This window comes from Labrus mixtus, chromosome 17 (genome assembly GCF_963584025.1).
Source record: "Labrus mixtus chromosome 17, fLabMix1.1, whole genome shotgun sequence".
Lineage (NCBI taxonomy): Eukaryota > Metazoa > Chordata > Actinopteri > Labriformes > Labridae > Labrus > Labrus mixtus.
Window position 1 is genome coordinate 10,933,286 of NC_083628.1, and position 27,537 is coordinate 10,960,822.

Sequence of the window (27,537 nt, forward strand, 5' to 3'; positions counted from 1 at the left end):
AATCGATGTGAATTTATTATGAATGTAGGCATAATGATTTGTACAAAACAAAAACAATACAAAAAAAAAATCAGGTGTCTGATGTTTGATTTCCAGTTCGACTGGACATTCACATTCAAGTTCTTGAGTGTATTTATGCCATGCACTTAAAGGCAGGGTTGGTCATTTTCTCCAGATACACTTTTTAAGATTTTGATTGAAATTGTCTTTAGATCCTGACATACATTAATAATTAATGTGCTCTGAGAAAGGAACAAAGAAAATCTGTCATCTGTAGCAGTCGTAAGCCTGTCAAGACTTCGACCAATGTCTGCCACGAGGTACCAATTTGATGAACCAATCACGCCTCCCTGTCTCCCTGCTCGTTATCTACCCCATGCTGCACAAGCCCACACTCAAAGCATGAGCTGAGGTCCGCTTCTGGACCAATGGCGCTTGTGCATGTAAGTGAGGGGCGTGGCTTTTTAGGGAGCACAGAGGGGAGGGGTTTGGTGCAGACGGAGCACTGAGGGAATGCTACTTTCACAAACAACATGCTAGTTTTTCGAAAATTACCAACCCTGCCTTTAACATTAACTTTCCTTTATTTGTTTAAGTTGATCTTTTGGATGTTTTTTCTTTAACAAATATTTGTCAGATACGACTTATTTTACCAAATGCTATATATTTTTTTCGTGCTCTTTTTATCTTAAAAGTTTATCAAAGCTCTATCAGATACGGTTGGAAACTGTGCGGATCATTCTGGCAATAAGACTATAAAGAGTAGCTGTTAATGTATGAACTACTTCTATGACATCACATTACCTCTTCATGTGAACATATAATTTCAGGTATGAATGTTAAATATATATATATGGTGTCAAATCTTGTCCGAAGACATATTAGCAAATATTGTGTAATATTCTGAATGTTAGTGTTTAATGAGAAGATTTGTGTACATTTTGTTGTCTTACTTGTTCTTTAGAATCTGATTTTGAATGTAGGTTCCTTTTTTTTGCGTGCCTTCTGTGTCATTTGGAGTGAAAACACGACTCCTGTGCCCTAACTTTTAGTATCTTCAGAAAGGTGGGACTTCCATTTAACTGAATCATTCCTTTTAACTCAAATTCATTGGATGCTACATGTATAATTGAACTTAAAGTAGTGCAAAAAGGTAATCATGTTTTATCTTCCCCGAGTTTATCTGACAACTTCACATTGATTGTACTTGTAGCATCCTGCTGTGTGACTTGATTAGCACTTCTAATGTCTTAACTGAGAATACCCAGCACTGTTTTATTTCTGTAAATGATGCTGCACATGTAGAGGTCACTGCATCATTTCTACACTAATGTAAGTGTTGTCTACATGCATGTAGTCCAATAAAAACAGAGGCATTAAAAATGAGCCAGCTGCTTGAGTTCTTTTTTTTTTTCCTTGCAGGTGTGACATTTGTCGAACATTAAAGCAGAATATTCCTTATCTCAGAAAAAGAGCATTTACATGTACATTTGCACAGCACAGAGAGGATAGTAAAAAAGGATATTGGGTGTTAAAATACAATTCATTTCCTGAAAGATTGCATCTAAACCATACTGCACAAGACCTGGATGTTGGCTTCCATGCTGAAATGTTCAGTCTACTAAGGTGGACCCAAAAAATGCCAACTGAATGACCGCGAGGGTTCAGTCTAATGAAACCCCCTACGACTGAATAGTCCGCACTCCATACTGAACTGTGGCTTTTTGGAAAGGGCCATTGGCTTTTGAAATCAAGAATTTTAGCAATAATTCACATGCATTCTTCATAACAGTTGCATTGAAATCAGGAAGAGAGCTAGCACAGCAGCACAGGACCTGAAGTAGTTTAGACATAAGACAATTAGCCCTTTAAGGAGTTTTTCTCATTTAATTTAAAGCATAACATATACCTCTCACATTCAGGCTGTAAATATGTTGTCAACATTATTAAAGTTCCATTTGAGTAAGGTCCATAGTGCGTATAAAAATCAAACATTTGTTTAAGGTGGACTGTTAATTGCCTACAAGCAGACTAATGTTTACTAGATACAAATATACTTTTACAGAAGGGTGAAGTGTTTGTGACACGATGCATACAAAGAGAATCCAGCTGTATATGAAGCCTCAAGCTCAGAAACTAAATATGCTGAATTTGCTATTTTAATGCTACATCTTTCTTAAAGGTCCCTGATATAATTTGCTTGAAAAAAAAGTTATGCAAGGTCAAATTTAACAACCTTGAGGTCTGAGAAACGAGTCGCCTGCATTCTCTTCCTCATTAAAACTAATCGTGCATTTTTTACCTCCATGTTTGCATTCCCTCAGTCTTCTTCTCTGCTGTCTTTGCAAAGTTTGTTGCCAAGAAAAGGCAGAGCCAGGAACAAAGACAGGTTGTGCAAATGTCCTGACATACATCGGTACAACAAAAAATGTATCCACTCGCAACAACATGGCTTTAGTGTCATCAGTGGTCAGAGACATCACATGTAAGGTGTGAAAAGGTAAGAAGGACGTTTAAATCATCTTAGATTAAATGAGCAAAAGGCTGCACCAAGAAGTAAAAAAAAAAAAAGACAATTTAATGAGCATTCTGCTGCAAATAGTACAGAACAAGTGTGAAAACAGTTTAAAGTATATACATCTCAGCAAAACCTCAGTCAAGAGGAGTTATGTAATATAGCAATATAAAGGTCAGAGACAAATATAAATACTTTAGTCACAACTCAATGGGATCTGCAGGAAGCTGAAAGATGGAGAAGTATTACCAAACTTTCTAACCAAACTTTCATTACTAAATGTAATATACAATCACACGTTTGACAACTTTACAATTAGGTTGGAACATGGTGTTTTTCCAGTGGCTTGGAGATAAATTAAATTGAGTCAGCACAGTGATTCTCTAGGTGACACAGCACAGGATTAAAATAAAACAAAATAATTATTTCCACTGGCTCTGCAATCCTCCATTTCTTCAACATGACATTAAATGACACTACTTTGAGGAGTCTCACTGTGAAGTCTACTGTCTACAACACACCGCCAAAATGTCAATTACACGGCTTACTTTGCGTTCTCTGTATTGAATTGCTCATCTCGGATTAACTGTACCTTGCTGTCTGAGGAGTGGGTGTTTCAATTTGATTTAGTTTCGTTCATCTTAAGTCTAACGCAGGAAACTTGAATCTTTTGTGAAATGTTACTAGGAATGTGAATGTATTAGAAATTCCTCTACATAAAAACAGATCACCTCTCCCATCTTGCACACAGTTTCATTCCTGTTTTTAAAAAGAGAAACAACCTCAAACTGCTTCATGTACCAGCTGAAAACCTTGTTTTAAAGCAGACACATCTAGTTACTTTATATATGAAAGTCAAACTATCTCCTGATTATTTAAGTATTCTGTACCCTTCCTCCTACTCTGAATGTCAAACATCCACTTAACAGAGATTTGAACCACAAAGTGAATATCTCTCAGCCCCACTCTGTGTTCACTTTGACTCTCCATCCACCCGGAGGAGGGGGGCGGAGGGAGGGCGGGAGGTCAGGGATGGAGAGCAGCTGTGGAGGTACGTCAATCTCTTCTAGACCGTCGTCACTGTCTTCTTTATGTTTTCGATCTCTGCAGAGATAAATTATTAAAAAGTTGAATTCTAAGTCATCTGGAATAACCATTAGCGATGCTAATCGTGAAATGAATGGGGGGGAATACCCTTTGACGCCGAGGGCAGTTTGCTTCTTTTCCCTTCTAGAGAGCCATTCTTCTATACATCGCCCAGGCTTAAAAGTGTCCTCGGCGTCCTCTCTGAGCTGCCGTTCATCTGAGAGAAATCAAACGTCTTACTCATTTCAACATTTATACAATTCACACCGTCGTCCAGATAAAATGCACTTCAACATGTATACATGTACACTATCAACCAGTCGGAATATTGCATTTTTTGAGGAGTTGCATGAGCAGACAAACTTAAACTTCCCATTAAAGAGACATCTGGAATGTGTTGATTACTTCCTGTCTATGAATGTAATGTTGGATGATAACCTCTTATTAAAGAATTGCTTATAAGGTAATGTTAATATTTAAATATGCTCTGTGCATTAAATCTCTTTTGGGGTCCGTCATTTTCACGTCAATAAATGTTATCAAATGTAACACAGCATTGCTCTTTAGTCTCAGCTTACCCTCCACTTGTCTTTGTAAGTTAGCCATATCTTCTTCAGACATGTGAGAAAACCTGCAGTTGGGGCCAAAATCACAAATTCCTGGTGGAAAAAAAGAAAGAAAAGATTATTACAAAAAGGCATTCAATAAAGAGGACGGGCTATTGTTTTTTGGTTTTTTTTACCTTTCTGGAGAAACTTTCTGCAGGCTTTCTTTGCTTGCTCATCATACAGAATGGCTGATGAGTCTGTAAAAAAGGGACGGTGTTTCAGTGGTTGTTCATATAATCTTCCATCATAAAGTAAACCGATTTGCAGCCAAGGCAGCACAATGAATTTCAAGCCTGATTAATCCCACAATAAAAAGAAAATCTCATACATAGTTTTAAAGAGGTCATATTATGCCCTTTTTGGGGTTCGTATATTTAATCTATGTACCTACTTTTGTACGTTCACAATAGCTAAAGTCTGAAAAAAGTGTCTGTTTTCATGTACTGCTCCTCCTTGCTCCCTCTACGCTCTGAGTCCGTCAGCTGCACTCTGTTGAGCCCACACTGTTAGACCCCACGTGGGCCAAGTCTGCTCTGATTGGTCTGCCGATCCGCTCTGTCCTTATTGGTCAGTTGCTCAGCACGCATCTCGGAAATTTCAAAATGAGCTGCAGGGCTTGCCACAACGAGCCAACGGGCTTAGATCAGTGATCTCACACTGACAATGACGCCACACTGACAAATTTTTATCGAGGGGGGCTAGAACCGAGCGTTACATGCAGCTAATGCTACAGCTAACAGGAGGACGTAGGAGAAGCCGCATTTCCGCGGACTTTGAATTTTTGCAAATAGATGTGCCTAAACATGCACAGGACACTTGGAAAACACACTAAAGAGCGTATAAAACCAGAAAAAACATAATATGGGACCTTTAAGACTTCGCATTTTAAGAAGAAAATTCTCATGCACATGCACTAGTTTAAAAAACACACACAATTACACTTAAACATTGTAAGTCATAAAAATATAAGTGTGTAATTGGAATTTTACTGCAACCACATCTCAGAGGTCGCTGAGCAAAACTGCACGTCTCACCTCTGAAGTAGTCAAACCAGGCCTTTTTAGATCTGTGGTGCTGGACACCATTAAGATGTTTCTTCCTGTTGTGCATGTTGTCCTGAAAGGAGCGGTCACAGTAGTCGCAGTAGTATCTCTTCCCCATGGTGAGGGTTACGTCTATAAACCAGCAGGAACTCACTTTTTAAATCTCTGAAAGTCCGGGGGAAATTAAAAACCAAACCGTTTTTTTTTTTAGTGAATAGCTTAAATTATTTGTGTATTCAGATAAGTCTCTATGAAAAGCTTTTAACATTTACATTTCATTTTTTTTTTATTAGGTGATGCAGAACAATACAAGACAAGTGAGGGACATGACAAGAGCAAAAGTATGTAGGAGACAGGGGAGACACGACGATACAATGCACAGCATAGACAAAGACAAAACAGGCAAGCAGGGAGTAATAATAACATTTTGCAATTTTGTATGTTGAGGGTGTTGAAGGGCCCTGCGTGTGTGTGTATGTGTGTGTGTAATTCGAGTGTATGCTTGTATTTTTTTATTTCCCTTCCTCTATACCCCTATTCCTATTTTTGTCCTTCTTCTTTCCCTCATTCCATTTTTCTTTTCTTTTCTTTATTTTTTAACATTTACATTTCAGTGAAATAAAACATAGAATAGCCCCAGAATGTCTGAATCAATCTCCATCAATTAAAATGTGGATTTATGGGTTGTTGTTCTTTTCCAACACAAAGAGACCAATCGATACAAATAGTATAACAAAGCTGGAGAAGACTTAAACTTTGGTCTTCTTCTGCTCAGATTATATATTTCAGAAACATTTGTATATATGCAAACATGACTGTTAACCATTTGTTATCTCATGTGTGTTACATTTGAGTGTATGGAAAAGTAACCCACTATGAATCAGCCAACTCTGATCAATGATTATGTCACAATCAGATCCATATCTACTTTTAGGAGCATCACAAACGATATTGCTGCCATCTACTGGTTTCACAATGAAGGTGCTTTCTTAGAAACAAGTATTATTTTGAGTATGCTTGTTTATAACATGTTCTGTAAATGAAGGTTTAAAAGCTGCTTAGTAAATCTGTAAGGGGTCAGATAGATGATGCTCGTACAATTACTAGTTAACCCAGCAATATGTTACACAAATAGTTGTACTTAAGAGTGTTAATACATGTGGATAGTTAGCTTACATGCTAACTGTTATGGTAAACATTCCCTCAGTGTATGTTAAACTAAAACAGCAAAGAGCACGAACCATTGATGAAACAGTGTTGTCCTCCTCTGTAATACTTGTTGTGAAAAAAAACCGCGCACTGTATGTACCAAAACTGGTGAGAAAAAAAAAAACACGAAATTATTCTTATATTTTGGTCGACTGCAGCCACCTAGCCTAAATACGGAATCTTCGCAGGGTCATTTGGCGAACGCGTGGAGCGGAAGTAAGTTACGTAACCATCCGCTCACGCGCAGTAGCAGCATTATTCCATCAACATGGCGCTGGCGAAGGCTGTCTACAATCTGCTCTTCAGGAGGACGTCAACCTTCGCTATAACCATCATGGTTGGCGCGGTCTTTTTTGAGCGACTGTTCGACCAAGGTGGCGACGCGATTTTCGAACAAATGAATCGAGGGGTGAGCGTGTTGTTTCGTGTTTTAATACTTGTTTTATGCTGACCTTGTAGGCAGAGGGCGAAGCTGAGCTAAGCTATGAGCTACGCTGTCCCATGTACTAAGAAAATGCACACTTTTAGTGAACTTATTTATCTGTGTAAATATCTCATATGAGGTCATTGGTGATTTTTTTTTGTAGAAACTATGGAAACACATCGAACACAATTACGAAAACAAAGAGGAGGAATAAGACGGTTCCGGGGTCATCTAAGGCTGAAGTGCATCTGTTATAACACTTCCTCTACCCATTCTCCCTGGACTTCATACCTGAATCAAACATCAGTAAACAATGGACAATGTGCTCAAAAGTCATGCCCAAACTGGCAGCGGCTACCCGAGGACCTGTGGGGGAGCTGACTGACCGTCCAGACCACCATCAAGACGTCCTGTCACCTCTCTCTCCCTGTTGTTGTTTGTAATGCATCACAGATTGTAAAATTGTTAAATTAAACGTGATAATGTCTAACAGATGTTGCACTGTTTTTGATTAATCATATTGAATGTGGCGATTAAATGCCACTGTGAATGTGTGTTGGGTGTAAGAACAAACTAAATTGGTCACTTTAAAAATCTATGTAAGTAGAGTTACTGTATTTCTGAGTACATGAAAAAAAGAGATGCATATTAGTTAAGAGAAACGTCGTGTATGATTGGCATATTTAAGAATCACACCAGGCATTAGTTTTGCTTTATCATTGATGCTTACGCCTAGTGTAGTTAAATTATTTTCATTCAAAAGTCACTGTATATTGGGAATAACACCTTCAACCTCTCTTTCATTCTGTGCCACAGCTACTTCACTGTACATTTAAATAAACTCAACTTCTCTGTTTACAGCAAATATATCTCTTATCCAGATTTACCTGACCATCAGTAAAATGGATTGGTGGATGTCACACTGATGATTATACTTACGTCTGCAGACGTGGAAAATTCTGCACTCCAAAATTTAGCGAGATTGTTTCCTCAAGCAGCATTAAAAAGTGAATATGTTCTGTTTTTTTAAAACATACTGAATTACCCAGAGGGATCGGTTGAGGCAAGGCAGCAGATGCTACCCGTCTACAATAACTGGGAATGTTAAGTCATTTCTCTTTTGTATTAGCTTAAATAAATGTATCAACAAAGAAAATATGTTAAAAAATAAAAATAAAAAGCTCCTGCTGCCGTACTGTCAATTGACCATAAGAAAATATGTATTACAGGGTTAGGCAAGGCCACTACCCTTAAAATGAACTGCACATCAGCCTCAGACCTGTAGGGTGCACACTAACACTGCTCCAATGAGAAATAAGAAACTGAACTTACCAAAACTTCACAGCTATCACTGAGTTCTTATGTTTAATCTCTTAAAGCTGAATTGAAAAAAAAAAAAAAAAAAACAATGTTATTATTTGTTCCCCCAAACCAGAAATAAAACTTTGATCACACGTATCCGTGCTTCAGTGGACTCTATTGTCGGGACGATGAGAGGTGATTGTTGACTGCAACATTTTACAAGTTAAGGTAGAATGACATACCACGAGAGTGTAACTTTTAAAGCTTGTTTGCCCAAATCACCTTTTTTTTCCTCTTTATTATACAAGATTCAAGTACAAGCTTGAAGGTAATGTTTTAATAATCAAACCATGAAAAATGTGTCTGCAATGAACTTTTAAAAAAAACATGTAAAAATAGATAGCTTCAATAAATTAATACATAACATCTTCAACGTAGACATGTTATCTGTAATTAAGTTTGTGATGTTATAATCTCAGTCAAATAGTCAAAACAGCATCTTTAAACCAACCCCACAGTCTTGTTAGCCACAAGCTAACACCCAGGTCTGATAAGTATTGTATTTCAGGGGTGAGCATTTTCTCACAGATTGTCCTGAAGTTTGGATCAAGATTTTTCTTCATGTTGTACCCCAGGATGGAAGCCTCTCCAACCGGCTGCCAGGGAACGAAACGCCTGTCCTGAATCCTTTGTGCTTCAACCGCACCTCCTTCTTCGATACAGGTGGCCTTCATCTCAGCATTTCTTCTCCTGAGCTCTTTGACTTCCTGGCTCATTCTTTCTTTCCCATAATCCTCCACTCTGGCCCAGAATGTAGCATTGAAGTGAAGGTAGAGTTTCCAATCAGCCCCGTTCCACCTTAATGCTTTGGCTCTCAACTCAGGGGTGAGTCGGGATACAGATGATCTCTTGCGGGCATTAAGTTTAAAATACAGGATGTCCTCCATGGTCCAACAGAGTTTGTCCTTAAGCAAGATAAGAGACTCTTCGAAATATTCTGCCAAGAGAACCAGATCAAACTGACTCAATAGGTTACGAATATTCCTCATTACACGAGGATCATCAGCTTCCACGTTGTTATCAAAGCCAAAGTCAAAAGATAGCAGATTTCTAAGATAGAAAGAGTTAAAAGCGTCTGGGCTGTAGTAGGTCTGAGGACTGTTCAGAAACTCAGCCAGTTTGTTCTGTCCACTGATCATCCATGTAAGAGGAACCGCTCTGTGGTAATAATGGAAGGACGACTCAAAGAGATCCACGGGGTCACGTAGGATGGTGATGTACACAGCGTCTGGGGGCAGGAGTTTGGCTACTTCCTGATGGTCAAACCGCATGTGGTTACAAACTATGTTGAAACAGTCCCCAGGTGTGTAGTCCTTCACCTGTGAGCACAGGAAAGGTGATGGGTAGAAGAAGTCATTGCGTCCGTCAGGGAAGGCGAATTGAAGCTTGTGCTTTTCTCCAAATCTGAAGAGGATGTTGAGCACGGTGCTGCTGGCTGTTTTATGAGTCTTCATAAACATGATGTTCACTTTGGGGGAGCACTTCTTTGATCTGGATTTGGTGCCGTGAGAAGTCACATTTCTCTTCGATAATTTTGCCATTCTGAGAGGACACGTGTCTTCTTTGGAGTCCCTATACAGAAAACACACGGATAAAGCACGCGGATAAAGCTCAATGAATCACTGCTTTCCTTTGTGATGCTTACCTTATATTCACTTTTGTTTGGTTTGTCCAGCAGTACAGCACCAGAATGAAGTTGGTCAGTAAAACCCAAAGAATCAGCCGTCGAGTCACAAGCGGGCACTTTTTTCTTATGATACCAGACATCATTTCATACGGAAGCTGAAAAGCAAATTAGAGAGCACGCATGTATTGACCATTTTCCTCTGAGGTCTAACTCATCATAGAAGTCTAAAAAAATATGTCAGACTGTTGTTTTCCAGTACAGCTGTCTTAATTTATGGTTTTGTGATATCACGGTAATCTCCTAAACCCCTGTTACTCACTGTGGCATGTCTTACACACAAGCCAAATGTTACCAGTTTACATGATCTCCTTTTAAATCAATAAGAGTCATTTTAAGCATCTAACTCCTAACCCTGACCCTTTTAAACCAGTGGTAACCTGGTAATTAATGCTGGTATGATAAACTGGAGAAAAGGAAAACGGCACAAAGAGAAGGGATACGAAAGATACGCAAGAAACATGCAGCATCATTCTTTCTGTCAAATTAAACAGAGGGCCCCCATGTTTACACTATCATCATGTTTATACTTCTTTAACCCACACACACACACACACACACACACACACACACACACACACACACACACACACACACACACACACACACACGTTCTTTAACTCACACAACGTAAAGGAGGAAAAGATCCACTGGCATTAAAACAAATGTCGGTATAATCATTCAGTATTTTAGAAAATGACAAAATATAAAATGTTTCTACTGCTGGTACTGTACAGATGCTTCCTCCCCCCCCCAAAAAAACAATCCTTATTGTTGGACGTCTTGTATTTGTTATTGATAATTTCATGAAAATACACCTGATATTTACAGTATGTCTCATAGCTCGGATATATGATCAATTAAATTTGATTTGAAACAAACAACAAGTGTCTTAGCCAACATATCCATTCAGTAGATACATTTGCCTAAACACATTATAACTCCTTTTGTTTATCGAAACATCCGAACTCTGAAGAAAGAGTAGGATAAAAAAAAGTAAGAGTATGGACATATATGTGGAATCAATCAAAGAAAATAGCTTTATTTACCTGCAGATGATTGTAGTAGTGGTATCAGGCTAAAGATGTTCTACAAGGAGTAAGAAAACTCCCCCGTTGTTCAGCATGCTGTACACAATCCTCCTCCCACAGGGACTGAATTGTGTATGTGGGCTACCATTGGACGACAAACCTCAACATAACTGTTCTCACGGCTTAGGATTACATGTGTGTATTGTCACGAACTGGCTCGAAGTAAGTGACAAAGGAAGGGTATCACACATGAAACAAGGTTTAAAGGAAGTTAATTTAATATCAAACTAAGTTAAAACAAACAAATAATTAGATAAATCAGTCATGAATGCAATGTATGGATGAGTGTAGAGTTGTAGAGTGCAAACAAAAGCAAACCAGTTGGTGGAGGCCTGAGAGAAAGAGAGGAGAGACACAAGTTAGAGTGGAAGCCACTTATAAGCAGAGTCCTGATGGACTCCAGTGTACCCAGTTCGACTAATGGCCTTCCTGACTCTGCCTACTGTCTGCTAAGCCAGGAAGCCAAACAAATGCAGACAGAGGGCAGGACGTCACAGTATCGAAATGTATTCAGAACATATACTTTTAGATGTGTTCAATTTATCCCACTATAATAACATAATAAAATATAGGCTAAATACTTTCATGCATAAAAGGTGCAACACAGTACAACACAAACAAGGATCTAGAAAGGAGGAAACACCGTCAATAAATGCAAATGAACAGCTTTAAGTCAGATCAGACACACCGGTGCTGACAGACAGTGCACAGAGGCAAAACACAACATCGACAGCTGTTCTTCAGAGTTCTAATCAGCATCAAAACCATCCTAAAATCGCCATCATCATCATCATCATCATCATCACTATCGTCATCAATAATATCATTAAGTGTGTAGGTATTTGTGAAAGAGCTGGGTCTTTGTCTTTGTCTTAAAGGTGCAAAGGGACTCTGCAGATCGAATGGAGATTGGAAGTTCGTTCCACCACCGGGGGGCGACAGACGAGAAGAGTCTAGTTAGAGCCTTAGGACCCTGTTGTGAAGGTTGGATCAGACGCCTTCGTTTGGCAGAGTGTAGCAGGTGGGAGGGAGTGTAGACCTGGATCAGAGAGTTTAAGTAAGGAGGAGCCGTATGTGTTGCGGTTTTGTAAGCAAAGAAGCAGAGTTTTAATCGTTTAACCACAATAGTATTATCCCTGATATACTGAATTATTTCTCCACAACAGCACCAATGCTTATTTACTATGACTTTATTTCCCAAACTTCAAGGGTGTGGTTCTGTTTTGAAACATATAACCATCTAAATCCCAGGAGCAGACATGAAAACACACGCAGATATAAAAAAAAAAAAAAAAAAGACAGATTTCACAGGTTACATTGTTCTTTAACAGCAAGATGAAAGGATGGCTGCATGTAGGCAGTGTTTTGAAAGAGAAACAACACAGAACGCTCAGTGTGAAGACATGTGCAAACACGCATCTATGATGCATGTTCGCACTAGAAAATGTTAGAGTCAAATGCTCCATTCTATAGTGGGGGTTGTATGGCTACACCAATAAGACAAGTTGTAAATTACACTTACCCAAGTTTTCCCACACAGAATGAGAACGTAGCTGTGGCTCAGATGGTGGACTGGGAATATATTTGAAAATATAAATTAGCTGCAGGGGGAAAAAACAAGTCAAAAATAGGGTTGGATTCAACAGGAGAGGTCGCACCACAATCATTTATAGACATGAAAGCAAACCAAGTCTCTATCTCTCTGTGTTTCTCTCCAGAGCATGTGAATGTCAGGAGACCCTTCTTGAAACAAAATATAATAAACAGGTGCTTGAAAGAAAGAGCAAGGGCATAGTTCCCCTGATGGTTGATGGTGTTGTTCTCTCACAAAGATATAAAAATAACAATAAACCACGTGTCATAAAACTCCTGCCATGCCTTGCTGAGAAATCATATTCACAAAACTGCTGCAACTCTGTAAACATTCTGAATGTATTCCCTACAAACATGACTGAGAGATCATCTTCACCCAAATGTGTCAGGATCAGGAATAATGGCAAACTATGTGTTATGATGTCATACATATTGATGTCTCTATAAAGTTAATCTTCAGAGTAAGAATATCATCACATTATAAGTGTATCTTTTGTGGCATAATTATTACCTGATGAATTCTTGGTTGAAATAGCCTTCATATAATCAAAACAGGTGAGTTAATTTAAAAAATGGCCGCCTGTGTAGTTTTTACCAATAAAAGAATGATCTTAAGAGGCTAAACCCATTTTTGTACCAGGCTGGAAACACGTTTATTTTTGCTGATGAAATTGGCCTTTTATCGTGGGATCGAATGGGTATTCCTTGGCTTTTGCAGTCAGCCTCAAGTGGACACCCGGAGAACTGCAGTTCTTTTGGACTCTCACATTGGCTTCATTTTACAACACAGACTGTTGCCATTAGTTATTATGGGGCTTAAATATTATTTGAAACATCACATTGACCTTTTACCACCAAAATCTTCTCAGGTCACTCCTAGGTCTTAGTGTATGTTCGTGAAAAAATTCAAAATATTAACTTGAGGCAGTCATGAGATATTCTGTTAACAATAACAGGACAGAATAACAGGAAGTTTTATATTTAAAGTGTAAACCACAAAGGTAGTTTCATTGCAATAGAAGTAGTACAACTAGCAGGGTCTCGATCAGCTGTTATTTGTGAGGGCTGATAGTTTTATTTGGTCATAGCATACTTGGATGCAGGCCCTTTCAGCTGCTGTTGACTTGATTCATAGGTCATATTGATTTTTCACAGGTGACCCACTAGCTTTCATGAAGCGTAGTAGTTGATGTCAGTGACATCAGAGAACATCAGGGATGTTAACAACATCTACGTCACTTTGAGATAAGATAAGGGGTTGTATCATTGTGGGCAGCTAGAGTATAGTAAAATATTAGAAGTCCTGATGTAAACACTTTCCAAACTCCACAGTTTAGCCCCTTTATATATAAGAAACATTGTATATTTATAATTTAGTGTTAGTGTACACTTCAAACATCAACAGCTGCAATAAGAGTCAACACAATTCTGATTTATCTGAACCTTTATTGCAATTTATTGTCTTAAAAATTACATATTCCTTACAGCTGTACAAAATGTGGTTTACACTGATACAATAACAACCCAATCACAGAAGAATTGTTCATATAAAAGGAAGTCCACTCAGAAAAAACTTAACTAAAAGTCTACTCAAATATCCTAAATGTGCCAGTTAACAACTTCACAGTACACTAACTCATTACAGTTGAAATAAAATCAATGTTAAGCCTTTTAGAACTCCCAAATCAATAAAGGCAGGTTGTGTATCAGACTGTTACAAAAAGAAACATAAATAACATTGTGTTTTAATGACAGTACCCAACTCTCATGGCTTTAATAAAAGCACTGACATGAAACCAAAATGCAGACAGATATAACTTAGTCTTTTCTTCTTCCTGAACGCCACAAAAAGGTTTGAGTTTGATTCATAGTTCCCTGTTCATTTCAGGTGCCAAAGACCCTTTCACTTGGATATAATCCATCATCTATGAGCAGCATCAAAACCCGGGCCTCAGACACAGACTCAGAGTGTATTGAAATCTCCTCTACAATAACACATTGAACTTGCAGACTCTCTCTCCTCTGCAGGAGACTATGCAACAGAGCAGGTGTTCTCTGGGTACTGGAGCGCAATCTTCCTCAAAAGTTACAGCGGTAACACTCAACGCTGGGATGAACTATTGGTGGTTTTGTGCGTTGAACATCTGTTGCTTTTCTTGTCTTTATTTAATTAACAGAAATATGAAATCCGGAACATGACTACGAATCTGATCTTTGGTTATTTTATATTTTATCATCTCTTTGCCTTCGGGATATAATCCAAAAGGCACCATTAGAGATAAAAAGCAAGGATCCTCTGGTTTGAGATGCTGCATGTTCTGTTTGTAGATTAAGACTAAAATACAAGAAAATGCAAATACAGCAAATCTTCACTATCTTTACTGTAATTAAAATCCATGAGCTGAATTATTACTAGCGAGCTATGTATTCCAGTAGACTAACAAATAAAACACAGTATCAACAATAAACATGTGACAGTAATTTACAACCCTCTAGGAGGAGTGTGTAGAACTTGCATAGTAGCTAATGAAGAGACATAATCATCAGGCACTTTTTAAGTGACAGCTACCCTGGCTGTGGCTCAGCTGGTAGAGTCGTTGTCTCTCAATCGGAAGATCGAGGGTTTCATCCCTGGCTCCTGCAGCAACAGGTCCAATGTGTCCTTGGGCAAGACACTTAACCCAGCATTGCTCCCGCTGCTTCGTCGGTGTATGAATGCATATTAATGTGTATGAATGGGATTAGTAACTTCTGATGAACTCACTACATAAAAACATCTGCCATCGCTGTGTGAATGGGTAGGTGTGGTATGCAGTGTAAAAGTGCATTGAGTAGCCAGAAGACTAGAGGAGCGCTATATAAGCTCAAGTCCATTTACCAATTTACAAACTTGACTCTAAAAAAGTACAGGACAGCTTTTATATACAAGTTAGGCACCTTCGGTAACCAAAAATATCCCATTGAGTCTCCACTGAATATTACCATGCTTTATTATGATAATAATCTCTGAGGTAAATTCATTAATTCTGATTTAGAGACAAAAATCACTCATCACTTCTTAACGAAGTAGCAATTGTATCTCCACAATGTATTATTATGGTAGTGTTTGAAAGACATCTTATTAAATATACTGCAAATAAAATAAATCTCTATCCCGACACATACCATTCTCAAAGTGTCTGTCTTTAAAATTCAGAAACTAACAAGCCCAGGAAGGACATTAATCGTGCTCTACAGGGAGCAGTCAGCAGGTAGTGGTACAGTCAACACTGTGGAATGCTCACACTGTGGTTTGGATGCGGCGGTGACTCAGTAAACAGGCGTGTAGAAAATCTGACCTCCCAGCACTCTGCGTGTCAGCTCCTTCCATAGCAGACTGCGCTCTCTCTGCGAACCCTTCATGAAGCCACGGTTCTCCTGAGCTCGGCGAGACAGATATGGAATGACCTCGTTGACCGGGCCGTATGGAACGTACTTGTAGACGGGGAAGCCTGCTTGACCTGTTTGCAACATAGAGCAAGGAGACGCGTTTTCAATCAATGTCTACGCACTCTGTGCCTGCACCTGACACTCATCATAAAATAAAATAAAAAAATAGACCAGAATAAAAAACATCAATCCCTGGTTGGCTAACATCAAGGGATTTACATATTGTTTTATTTTATGACATGTAAACTAAAACAGTGATCTTTTCTATTACTGCCAAACTGTCTGAGCAGAAACTTGTTTGATAGCAAGCATCAATATTTTGTGATGAACAGTTAAGAACATCAAGAACCAGGAGTTGTTTGCTCTTAATTCATCTATAGATTGGATAGGCTCAGTCAGTGGTTGTGTGAGTGTTCAAAAACCAACGTGTTTTGGGACTAGGTTTCAGTGGAAGGTCTGTGGTCACATGGCTCTGTGACGCAAGTCCTCCATGATTCCATAACTCGGTGTTTACTTTTAGTACTCAAGCTGGGTGCAACATACCTAGCGGGAAGCTGATCTGGTCACACATTCCGAGCAGCTGTCCAAAGTAAACCTTATTCTCAGTGGGGGAGAGGCCCATCTCATTCATCCTGAAAAAAGAAAGAAAACAGCACGCATGTTAAATGGCTGTTACATAATAAAACACATAACAAGAGCTGGGCCGTGATGTTACACCACAGATGTGGCAATACCATTCAGATCAAATCCTTTAATTACTTGGATAAGCTGACAAAGAATGCATTTGATTAACAGACATATTTCCAAGCATTAGTTTACATTTTTTGGGAAAGACACTTTGTGAAAGAAATATTTAGTACTTGCTAAATGTTCTTTAAAATACATACTTTTCTAGGGTATATTTCACTGTGCCCTCATTGTGAGTTGCAACCATGATATTTGCCTTCCTGTTGTGTTCGATCTCCTCCAGCACATACTCCAAGCACCTATGCAGACAAAAATGCAGATGGTCAGAATTGGACATCTTCGAGCATTATAAAAAGCCTTTTTAAAAATTCTATACTCACTTGTGATACATTCTGTTAGTAGCCTCATAGTCTGGATTTATTGGGTCTTCATAGCCAATCTCCTCGGCCCTGTCTCTCTCTTGGTACATGTAGGCTCCACGGACCAGTTTGGCACCAAAGTACCAGCCCTCCCGACGTGACAGCTCAATATCCACAGTTACATTACCATAGGCTTCCTAGACATGATGAAAAGACAGGGATTAGACTACATTCATATCATTGTTATGGGGGAAAACACACAAGTTGTGGCCTCACCTTGAGGTAACATTGGTAAGTGTTGAAAATGATCGGCTTCTCTCTGTTGAACTTCCTCTGCATCTCTAGCGCCAATCGACTGATAGCTGGCTGGAAGTATGTCTGCTCAGCATCCACCATCAGCCTCACCCCATTCTCCATGGCATGCTGGGGTGCACAGACACACAAAATGTACAGTTTATACAGCTCTATAAGCATTAATGTTTCCTAATATGGACTTTGTCCAAATTGAATAGTTGTGGTATCCTTACCTTGGCCAGAATATCCACTCTCTGAAGCATCCTCTTCATCTGCCTCTCCTCCTCAGTTGTAAATTTGTTCAACAGGGGTTCCAGCTTGCCTGTCTGCACAACCAACACACAAAATTCCAGTTATTCAGCATTTGCCTTCAAATCAATTTGAAAGTTCAGGATAAACCCTACTATCAGTACACAACAGCAGGGCAAAGGTTGGGTGGGGGTTGAGTGACTGTGAGTGTCCTCAGCAATTTTGTCTTGTATCTCAACTACCCTGAATAGCACCAGCAGCTACCTAATCAAGTCCACCAAAACTTGACTTTCACCAACACTGCAGAAATGTCGAGATCACTGTCATATCTTGTCAAAACATTTACCATTTACCTGTGGAAAGACGATAAGATATTCTGGCAGCAGGCCACTATCTTGTGAGCAAGAAGATCAATTTATCTTACAAGACGTTTACTGTATCAATATGCTCACACCATGTGATGAGGTTGTGCAACTTCTGAAGGGAAAGAAACTTGTGTAACCTGCATTCAATGTACTGATTTTTCATTTATATCACTATCAGTTTCATGAGACCATCAACTGTACAAACACATTTATCTGTGCGTCTCAGATACAAAGTTCATCTGTCTTGTGAGAAAGAGTGTATTGATTTTTCGATTTTTGTTTTTTGTTTTTTCTCACTTATTGAACTAGCACAAACAGTTCAACACTGTCCCCTCTCCCACCATAAAATACTTTTGTGACAGTTACTCACCTCAAGGTTTGGTACCATTAGCAGGTTGGACATTTTTGTAGTATCGTTTATCAGATTGTTCCAGTCCAGCAGATCTATCGTCCTAGAAATGGGAACAATGTATATGTGGCATCCTTGAAAAACAAACTGAATTCAGTTTAAATTAAATTCATTTAAAATATTTTAGACCCAGATGAGTTACTATTGTGAGCTTAGAGCGCTGAACTACACAGCCTTGTTTTGCTAACAACTCTTAGCATTTTGAGCTAAACATTAAAGCTTAACACTCTTTTCCCTGTCGATCTAACAAGAATTCAACGTCAGCGTCTCTGCTGCAGTGATTTGTACAAAAGTGTTACTGTTTTTGATTGCATTGATCTGATTAGTGTCTATCTTACCCTGACAAGCCCAGCTTCTCTCCAGTAAACCAATTCTCAATATCGTCCTTGGCTCCAAGACCCATCTTAGTCAGACTTTCCTGCAAAGATGAATTTCAGTTATGAAACTGCACACCCTACATGATTATTGTTTTAATAGATACAGGACATGGCATTTCAAGTCTAAAGGCTTGAACACAACCTGAACATCTGTTACAGATGTGCATTTGTGAAGCAATTTACACTCACTGAATGAAATACATACCTTAAGTTGTTCCAGTTCCAGTTTCTGTTCCACAACCATCATATCAGAGATCCCCTGTTGTGCAGCAAGGAAGTTAAAGAAGTGTCTCCATTTAACCAGGACTTCAGAAAACTCGAGCTGTTGAAACAGGAAAAAAGACAACACATAATTTCAGTCACATTCTAAAGAGTTGAGATAGACATATGTCTTGAATGTCAAATGTATTTGTGTTTTTTTGCATCATTTTTGACTAAAAAGTAAAGTGAGTGTGACACTGAGGTGTGAATGCAACATGTGACACAGGAAATTAGGCTTTCTGAACAACTGACACAGTTTCTGTTCCATTTTCATGCCACTTTGTGGAAATCTCAAGTATGCGTGATATTAGAAACTTAGAATTGAAGTGATGGCAGTGCAGGAAACTGTAGAGTGTACATTGTAATATGCATTGATTTATACTTCAGTTATTAATGAAGACATTAACTTACAAGAAACTGAGGGCGTCCAAGAGCAGTCATTTTGATGGCAGAAAATCCTTCTGCAGAGGCTCCCCCTAAAAGTCAAAGCACATAACTGTTTTTATTCATTACAATAATAAGTAACTTGTATTTATTTGACAGAAGGATGTAACTAGTAACTTTAATGTAAGCCACCACTTACCAGAGGCTTTGATGCAGTTAATGAATGTCTCCATTTGGTTGTCACATTTGGCCTCATCTGCATAGAAGTAGGTACGAGCGCTTATAACTCCTCCTCTCCTGTCCCCAAACTGACGATGGGCCTTGTACTTTTTCTCACGATGATCAGCACCTTGAATGAACAGAAGGTAAAACTAGCTGCTTAAAATGAAAAAAAAAAACGAAAAAACAACAACATGTTGAACTTCTACTATTTGGACACGCTCAACTAACTAAGATTTGCACACAATTTCATCAACAAGATCTTTTAACCACACTATTCAGAAATGATACTAAAAACCTTACACAAAGTACTTTCCCTTGGTTTAACCTTGTGATAAAAACACATATTTCAATCCTGCATGCTTTTGTTCTGAGTACTTCATGTTTGTTTATTTATGTCACAATACATAAAGGATAAGCATATCAACTTCTTGGGAACTTATAAATGATAAGATAATAAATGATTCTTCTCATCGGCAACACAACTGAATTAACATCATTTGATTATACATTAGCACTTTGACTACCACTAATATTGTTGCCAAACATATAAACAGTATTTATTTAGAAGTAACTGTTTCTTAATATTAGCATTATATTAATTTTAAAAGGGGATTTTGAAATGACACTAGAGAAAGCACTAATAAGCCAATGATATACTTGAGAGCGAATCATCAACCCTCTACTGCACATGCTGTCTGTAACTGGAACAGAGTCACATTTCACCTTCTATACTGGACTGCAATGACCCTCCTGAATCCAGATATAACCAGCGCTACAACCACAGGACTTTTCATACCAGACCTGACATTTGTGTTGCGTCACACCAAGCTTAAGTAACTGAGCAAAATCATTTAAAAGCAAAAAGGTTGACGGACTAGCAGGTCCCCAGCCTCGCCCGCAGCAGCTCTACGGTTGATGAGGCATGCAGTAGCCTGTAATTTAAGAAAGATCATTTGAAATGAAAAACAAACCTGGACTCTCTTTTTCTGCTTCAGAAACACATGAGCTGAAAAACAAGGAGGGATGGGCATCAGTTTAGAGAAGCATTTCTAGAAAACAAATAAAAAATAGGTTACAGTGTCTTTGTTTGATTACTTCTTGGACCACTTACATTTTTTCAAATCAGTAATTTAACCTGGCATTGACTTAGGAAGATCTATCTCACAAGTCCTTATAACAAGTTTCCATCCCTCTGGCACGAGATAACTAAAGAGAACTTCTTGTGCAGTTTTGATGACGACCTCCCTTTGCTGAACATGTTTTGACATGACTAACAAAACACAGGGAACATAAAGAACTGTGCTCTGTGATATCCTCTATGTGCTTTGCTCTGTGTAAAAAAAACGCTTCATAAAGGTAATCGGCTGTTGAATTCCGTCCAGTCCAGCACGTGTGTGTTTGTGCTTAATGAGATAATCTTCTGTTCAAAAATAAGCTCATTTCCTGCACAGAACATTGTGTAACACTTCCATGGGTGCCAGGACATTACTCTAAAAGGCTGGCAGCTTTCTCAGAAGGTACTGCCCCTCACTGAAAAACCAGCTCTGCCAATCAGAGGAGAGGGGTCTGTCCTGGCTGACCAACAGCGGACCATCAGTTGTTTTACTGCAAGTAATAAAGTATAACTAGGTTTCGTTTCAGTCTGTTTACAAGGAGGGAAAATACTGTGCCTTACTTGTGACACAGTCTTTATTTGATAACAGGCGTAACGGATGCCAGGTGATAAGAATAAACTGATAAGAAGCTATAGCTCATTCATGTTTTTTTTCTTGTTGTTGATGTAAATACAGGATTCAAAAGATGGTGTGGCGAGGGACACATCATGCAAGAAAAAAACCCAAAAAAGAATTTCATGTTCACAGACAGGAGATGTGAGAAGTGGTTTGACCAGTTTTGAATAAACCTGTTTGTCAAGCCTCAATGACATACATGTTTTGAACAGTGAAAGCGAGGCTTTTCAGTTCAGTTTGTTGTGTAACTCATAAATCACTGGTCATGTGATGCACATATGACACATATCATTTAGCAACATTAAATAGTTTGTGTAGCAAGTCACCTGCATTGTATTATTTTTTGAATAGTCTTGCTCAGTCATGTGTTGATACTTACTCCATTTCCTTTATCTCTGCCTCCTCTTGTGTCAAGTCCTCTTCAACACTGTAGTCCAAAACTGCCCCCACTCCAAAGGCCTGGTTCTTCTGGATTAAAGGTTTGATGGAGTTATGGTCTTCTCCTGCCACAAACTGACCGTAGAAGGTCATCTTCATCATCTTCTCAAACATCCACTGACCAAACAACTTCTTGCTCAGCTCCATCAACTGGAACACAAAACAAGGTTACAAGAGGTTAATCAAGCTCTGTGGTTTAGGCTATTTAGTAACAGCTTTTTCCATTATCAATAATTCAGTTATGACGCATTTATCCAACTCCATGCCACCTATTTCAAGGTGTACTGTAATAAGAGGTTAATCTGGTAACCTTTGAGTTCCTCAATCAACTCACCTCTTTGTTCTTTTCAACAAGGACGTCAATAGTACAAAGTTTGAACACCAGCAGACTTCTAAGCAACTCAATGTTGCCCTTGCTTTTGTAAGCTTCTTGGGTGTTGTCGAAGTCAATGTGGATTTTATTTAAGTGCGTAGTAGCAAAGTTTTTGGTCTGGTTGATGAGGTCAGCCGGCACAGCTTCTACCACGGTGCACCCGTCCATCTGCTGCTCTTTCTCCTCCTGCTTCTTGGTGGACGCGACGCTGGAGCGGCATCTTCCTGGTGAAATGCGCAGAGTCTTAACATTGCCTGAGTTTACCCTCGCAAGAGCTGAAACAAATTTTGTGTACGACATGCTGTCCCCTGTCTTTCGTTCCCTCTTCCCCTCTGAACTCGGCAGCCTGTAAACCAGCCGCTTCGACCTTCCCGTGATGTTGCTTAGCGAGAGCGCGTTCGGCAGTTATTTTAAAGTCATCTCGCGCAGGAGGCGTTTCCTCGACTGTTCCATCAAACAGTCTGTGGTTACGTCACGCTTCCCCCCCCCTGGGCATCACGCGTTTCCCCCTCGTGTAGCAGGCTACCTATGGAAAACACATGTTAAAAAAGGGGGTTCTCGTTCAAAATGACACCAGGTGCTGTCAAGATGCGGGTACAGAATTAATTGAGAGTTTCCTGCAAAATAATCTAGCTACAGCAAACAAACAAAAAAGTTAACTAGTCTATTTAAATGGGCTAAAAGGCTGCCTGAAAAACCTTTTAAAATGTTAATATTAGTCTTTTTTTTAAGACTATTGAATTATTTGACACAAAATTCACTGTTTCATTATGGCTAGATTCTTGTGTGTGACTTCAAAGACCCTTGCAAATCAGTGATATAATTTGATATACAAGTTTCATTTCTGAGGGTAACTAAACCCCACATTTTCAGTTGTACTGCTCTACCCTGGAATTTAAAAAAATGCGTTTTGAATGTCAATGTATCAACTTCGAGAGGGAGGGGGGTAGGGGGGTAAGGCATGCCCACTCACTCTTTCTACAGCAACATGATACAATGTTTGCCCCTCTCACACAAATAAACCCCTATGTGCTGCAGGCTGTGTATGAGACATACTGTATATGAAGCTCTAAAGTGAAATGCAGACACCAGATCTCAATAGGTCAATTTTAGAGAATAGTTTCTAAATATTTTTATTCATAACATGTATTTTACAAAGTCAGAAATGATTATCAGAAGTGTTGCGACACCTGTGTGATTCATTATCCTTGCTTTGGAGTATATCAAATTATTCTAATTTAGGACAAAGCACTGCAAAAAGGCTTACATTTATTTTGTTATATTCATTTTTCACAGTTCCTACAGACACCTGGCATACCCCAATTTTGTGCAGTGGTGCTGGGAATTCCTGGGCCAGCACATCAGGGTGGTCATCCCGTCTTGTGTTGTCACCCGCATCAGACGAGACAGAAATACAACACTGTCAGAGATAGAGTATGTAAAACATACTCCGCTCCGTTTCCCAGTTTAAATTATAAACTACAATTGATTTTGAACAGTCTGTGATTGATCAGGAGTATTTCATAAGAACCATCAAAAATAAAAACAGCAAAATGAATAAGCACCTTAGGGAAGAGAGACCAAACGCCTGGAGTTGGTGCTGTGCAGCTTGAAGGACAAATTGTTCATGTCTCAGATGCCGTCGTCCATGTGAAGATTGCAACCAGGCAGTACACAGCAGTCTGAATTGTATTCACTTGGGGTGACAGGAACTTACTGCCTGCAAAAAAAAGTATGTCAATGTAGTCTTCAGTGTACAGATAAATTAGAGTTATAACACAATTTTCCATAGATTAATAATGATGCCAGTCATATTTCTAAAAACAAATTACCTGAAGTAGGATGACTCTTCGGTGGGCAGTGAAGTTCCCATGTATAAATTTAGGATACACAATAAGAGTATCTGAGTTGAGACTCTTTTGACTGGGGTGAAGCTCGCCCTTGGACCATCAGGGATAGCCAGAGCCTCAGGAACAGCCATGAAAGTGCCAGTCTCACATGTCACACTTCTGTTAGGAGTCCGTGACTGAGGAGCTGTGCACAGAGAGAGAGAGGGGGTTCTAGATTAAACTTTTTATGAATGAGCAGCAAACTGATCACCTCTGGTCAGTTTAGGCTGAAACAGAACATATGCTATATCACCATTCTACTTTATCCCAGCTATTGTTTGGATAATACTCATGCTTATTAACAGGATTATTAACACTTAGAGTATTAACAGCAGCTCATACTCACTTCAACCTTTTTTACACTTCAACAGACAACAAATATAAAGTTCACAAGTTGCCTACGACCACTTTATGGTTTTATAGTTTTTAATTAACAGAGCAGTGAGGGACCGGTGACGAGTGGATCTGCGGAGCTATGAGAGCACTTGAGCTATATATTAAAAAAAAAAAGTACATTTCAAGAAAACCCTGACATACTGTTTAGTAAATAAACTTTGTGGTGAGCAGTTTTAATTTGTGAGCAAAGGAGATGGGCAGCGCGTCTCTAGTTGAACTTTTTTCCTGCAATAGTCTACAAACGGAAAGTGTTAAGCTTAAGTCTTAGTTTAAGCTCTTATTAACATATTTCCCTATTAATGGCTGGTTCAGTTTGTTGCTGTAATCATCTGATTTCACTGACACTGTGACATCTTACATCAGCTTATGTGGTTCAGTTTGTTGCTATAATCATCTGATTTCACTGACACTGTGACATCTTACATCAGCTTCAGTGAGTGTGCAGACCAGGACCTTCTGCACATACAACAACAATAACAAGCCCTGGTTTACACCTCAACTCAGGAAGCTCCTTCAGGCCAAGGAGGAGGCCAGGAGTGGGGGCCGCGACCTGTTCAAGCAGGCCAGGAACAAGCTGACGACAGGGATCAGGGTAGCTAAGAGGAGCTACACTGAGAAGCTGAGGAAGAATTTCTCAGCTTTGGTGGTTTGGAGAGGCCTGCGAGAGGTCACAAGCTACAGGAGACCCACACACCCCCCCTGCAGGTAACAATAGACTGGCTGAAGACCTGACAAGCTTCTATTGCAGGTTTTCACAACCATCACCCAGCCCATGAACACCACCCCGACACTCAGACTATGATCTTTTTGCTGCCCTCACAACGATCTGCAAGGATGAGGTAATTCAGCTCTTTCAGAAACAAAAGATCAAGAAGGCTCCAGGACCAGACAGTGTGTCCCCCTCCTGGCTGAGAGTCTGTGCTGAGCAGCTGGCCCCCATCTTCACGCAGATCTTCAACACATCACTGGAGCTGAGTGAAGTGCCCTCATGCTTCAAGAGCTCCACCATCATCCCAGTCCCAAAGAAACCCGCCATCACAGGACTCAATGACTACAGGTCCGTCTCCCTGGCGTCTGTGGTCATGAAGTCCTTTGAGAGACTGGTTTTGAGCCACCTGAAGGACATCACTGGACCCCCTCCAGTTTGCCTACTGGGCCAACAGGTCGGTGGATGATGCAGTCAACATGGGCCTGAACTACATCCTGCATCACCTCGACTCCCCGGGGACCTATGCTAGGATCCTGTTTGTGGACTTCAGCTCGGCTTTCAACACCATCATCCCGGATATTCTCCAACACAAACTCACCCAGCTCACAGTGCCGGCCTCCACCTGTCAGTGGATTACCAACTTCCTGACTGACAGGAGGCAGCAGGTGAGGCTGGGGAGCACTACATCCAGCACCCGGACGATCAAAACTGGCGCCCCCCAGGGGTGTGTTCTCTCCCCACTGCTCTTCTCCCTCTACACCAATGACTGCACCTCGGAGGACCCTTCTGTGAAACTCCTGAAATTTGCAGATGACACCACCGTCATCAGTCTCATCGAGGACGGAGACGAGTCTGCTTACAGGCGGGAGGTGGAACAGCTGGCTCTCTGGTGCAGTCAGAACCATCTGGAGCTGAACCTGCTCAAGACTGTGGAGATGACAGTGGACTTCAGGAAGCCCCCCCCCTTCACTCAGGAAGCTCAACCTGCCCCAGGAGCTGCTGATCATGTTTTACACCGCCATCATCCAGTCTGTTCTCTGCAGCTCCATCGCTGTCTGGTTTGGATCTGCAACCAAACTGGACAGACACAGATTGCAACAGACTATAAGGACTGCAGAAAAAAATCATTGGTGTCGACCTGCCCCCCATCCAGGATTTATACCAGTCCCGGGCCAGGAAACGGGCAGGTAGTATCACTGCAGACTCCTCACACCCTGTACTCAAACTTTTCAAACTCCTCCCCTCTGGCAGGCGTTACAGAACACTGTATGCAAAAACAACCCGTCATAAGAACAGTTTCTTCCCCCAGGCTGTCACTCTGATGAACGCTAAACAGTCACAGACAGTCGCGGTGAAATGAATCTAAACCAAACCATCACTGTGAATATATATATATTATTTAATTTAAATGATCAATATACACACACTTATTTATGTAAATACTGTAATTGACATCTTAATTGACCCATCTGTCACATAACTGCATTTTACTTATTATCATGCATCTTTTGCACTATTCACCACTGCACTGTTTCATATTTAGTCATGTAAATATTAGTCTTTTCTTATGTTTATTGTAACATATTTAATGTTGTATCTGTACATATGAGAGCACGGTTCACCGAAGTTAAATTCCTTGTGTGTGTAAGCATACCTGGCCAATAAATCTGATTCTGATTTATAAGCAGGCAAGGAAGGATGTAAGTCTTTATTGAAAAAAAACACAAATTTCTAAAGCAAAATTAATCCCAGAATATGTATCAAATTATGTATCTGTGTTATCCTTCTTTTAAAAGGGTCTGGGGTTTACTGAGTGAAATATTCACACCAGTTTTATATCTAGGTGTATGGCTCTTTTTTTTTTACAGATTTATATGAAATTGGAAACACATGAGTCTGTACTTTGATGCGCCCCAGTGCAGACACAATTCATACCACTGTGTCTGAAGTGACACATTCCTGCATAAAGCAATTATTGCAATAACTTATATGATTTATATTAACTGCACTAGATACCCTCTTTTTATGTGGATGTTTTTATAAATGTTGCTAATCCAAACGAGGTGCTCCCCCTTTCAGTTCACATTGAATTATCACAGAGTGGCACTAGCTTCAAGAAAGTGTTATATAATTGGTTGTGTAACATCCTAGAAATCTCGTCCCCAAAATGTCCATAGGGTTAGGGTTAGGGTTAGGGTTAGGGGTCAAGTCTTCTGTTCTGGGTCTATTCTACAACTCTTTCGTAAATGGCTAACCTAGATGTCAAACATTTTTAGAAGACAAGATTCGGTATACCGCCTCTTGGGGTGTGTTCGATTCCTTCCAAACAGGCAGGTGGCAACAATGCAGCA

The 27,537-nt window shown here is 39.7% G+C and overlaps 4 protein-coding genes across 5 annotated transcripts; 1 reads left to right on the top strand and 3 right to left on the bottom strand.

Annotated features, from left to right (window-relative positions):
- Positions 1–2,559: 2,559 nt before the first annotated feature.
- zmat5 (zinc finger, matrin-type 5) lies at positions 2,560–6,632 on the bottom strand. Of its 2 annotated transcripts, none has more exons than XM_061061365.1 (6): positions 6,494–6,632; positions 5,244–5,417; positions 4,344–4,406; positions 4,180–4,260; positions 3,710–3,818; positions 2,560–3,619 (listed from the first exon to the last, which is right to left on the bottom strand). In XM_061061365.1, exons 2-6 carry the CDS (start codon positions 5,368–5,370, stop codon positions 3,472–3,474), a joined length of 528 nt encoding a protein of 175 aa, XP_060917348.1. In that variant the 5' UTR covers positions 5,371–5,417; positions 6,494–6,632; the 3' UTR covers positions 2,560–3,471. The 2 variants fall into 2 exon arrangements, with proteins under 2 accessions (XP_060917348.1, XP_060917350.1); XM_061061367.1 differs by having other exon boundaries at positions 5,244–5,384; positions 6,494–6,581.
- A 60-nt stretch (positions 6,633–6,692) lies between these two features.
- On the top strand, positions 6,693–7,375 carry LOC132991945 (cytochrome b-c1 complex subunit 9). Its single transcript, XM_061060956.1, has 2 exons — positions 6,693–6,870; positions 7,049–7,375. Exons 1-2 carry the CDS (start codon positions 6,730–6,732, stop codon positions 7,097–7,099), a joined length of 192 nt encoding a protein of 63 aa, XP_060916939.1. The 5' UTR covers positions 6,693–6,729; the 3' UTR covers positions 7,100–7,375.
- Positions 7,376–8,290: 915 nt separating this feature from the next.
- gal3st1b (galactose-3-O-sulfotransferase 1b) lies at positions 8,291–11,817 on the bottom strand. The gene is made up of 3 exons (XM_061060955.1): positions 10,981–11,817; positions 9,893–10,029; positions 8,291–9,819 (listed from the first exon to the last, which is right to left on the bottom strand). The coding sequence occupies exons 2-3, from the start codon at positions 10,015–10,017 to the stop codon at positions 8,667–8,669; spliced, it is 1,278 nt and encodes a 425-aa protein (XP_060916938.1). The 5' UTR covers positions 10,018–10,029; positions 10,981–11,817; the 3' UTR covers positions 8,291–8,666.
- Positions 11,818–14,041: 2,224 nt separating this feature from the next.
- On the bottom strand, positions 14,042–22,583 carry prodha (proline dehydrogenase (oxidase) 1a). Its single transcript, XM_061060957.1, has 14 exons — positions 22,154–22,583; positions 21,761–21,969; positions 20,623–20,657; positions 19,629–19,778; positions 19,457–19,521; positions 18,990–19,106; positions 18,746–18,825; positions 18,369–18,450; positions 17,618–17,710; positions 17,367–17,513; positions 17,112–17,287; positions 16,932–17,030; positions 16,588–16,676; positions 14,042–16,115 (listed from the first exon to the last, which is right to left on the bottom strand). Exons 1-14 carry the CDS (start codon positions 22,490–22,492, stop codon positions 15,925–15,927), a joined length of 1,872 nt encoding a protein of 623 aa, XP_060916940.1. The 5' UTR covers positions 22,493–22,583; the 3' UTR covers positions 14,042–15,924.
- Between the last annotated feature and the right edge of the window lie 4,954 nt (positions 22,584–27,537).

What these genes read in the sequence shown, in the direction of transcription:
- zmat5 (XM_061061365.1), bottom strand. Translation starts at nt 5,370, where the DNA reads ATGGGGAAGAGATACTACTGCGACTACTGTGACCGCTCCTTTCAGGAC. An exon ending in CTGGTTTGACTACTTCAGAG is followed by an intron (nt 4,407 to 5,243) that starts GTGAGACGTGCA and finishes CCTTTTTTACAG; the next exon opens with ACTCATCAGCCATTCTGTAT. An exon ending in CAGAAAGTTTCTCCAGAAAG is followed by an intron (nt 4,261 to 4,343) that starts GTAAAAAAAACC and finishes TTTTTCCACCAG; the next exon opens with GAATTTGTGATTTTGGCCCC.
- prodha (XM_061060957.1), bottom strand. Translation starts at nt 22,492, where the DNA reads ATGTCGTACACAAAATTTGTTTCAGCTCTTGCGAGGGTAAACTCAGGC. An exon ending in AGCAGAAAAAGAGAGTCCAG is followed by an intron (nt 19,779 to 20,622) that starts GTTTGTTTTTCA and finishes TGTTCATTCAAG; the next exon opens with GTGCTGATCATCGTGAGAAA. An exon ending in TTGGACGCCCTCAGTTTCTT is followed by an intron (nt 19,107 to 19,456) that starts GTAAGTTAATGT and finishes CTGTTTCAACAG; the next exon opens with CTCGAGTTTTCTGAAGTCCT.
- LOC132991945 (XM_061060956.1), top strand. Translation starts at nt 6,730, where the DNA reads ATGGCGCTGGCGAAGGCTGTCTACAATCTGCTCTTCAGGAGGACGTCA. An exon ending in TCGAACAAATGAATCGAGGG is followed by an intron (nt 6,871 to 7,048) that starts GTGAGCGTGTTG and finishes TTTTTTTTGTAG; the next exon opens with AAACTATGGAAACACATCGA.
- gal3st1b (XM_061060955.1), bottom strand. Translation starts at nt 10,017, where the DNA reads ATGATGTCTGGTATCATAAGAAAAAAGTGCCCGCTTGTGACTCGACGG. An exon ending in CAAACAAAAGTGAATATAAG is followed by an intron (nt 9,820 to 9,892) that starts GTAAGCATCACA and finishes TTTTCTGTATAG; the next exon opens with GGACTCCAAAGAAGACACGT.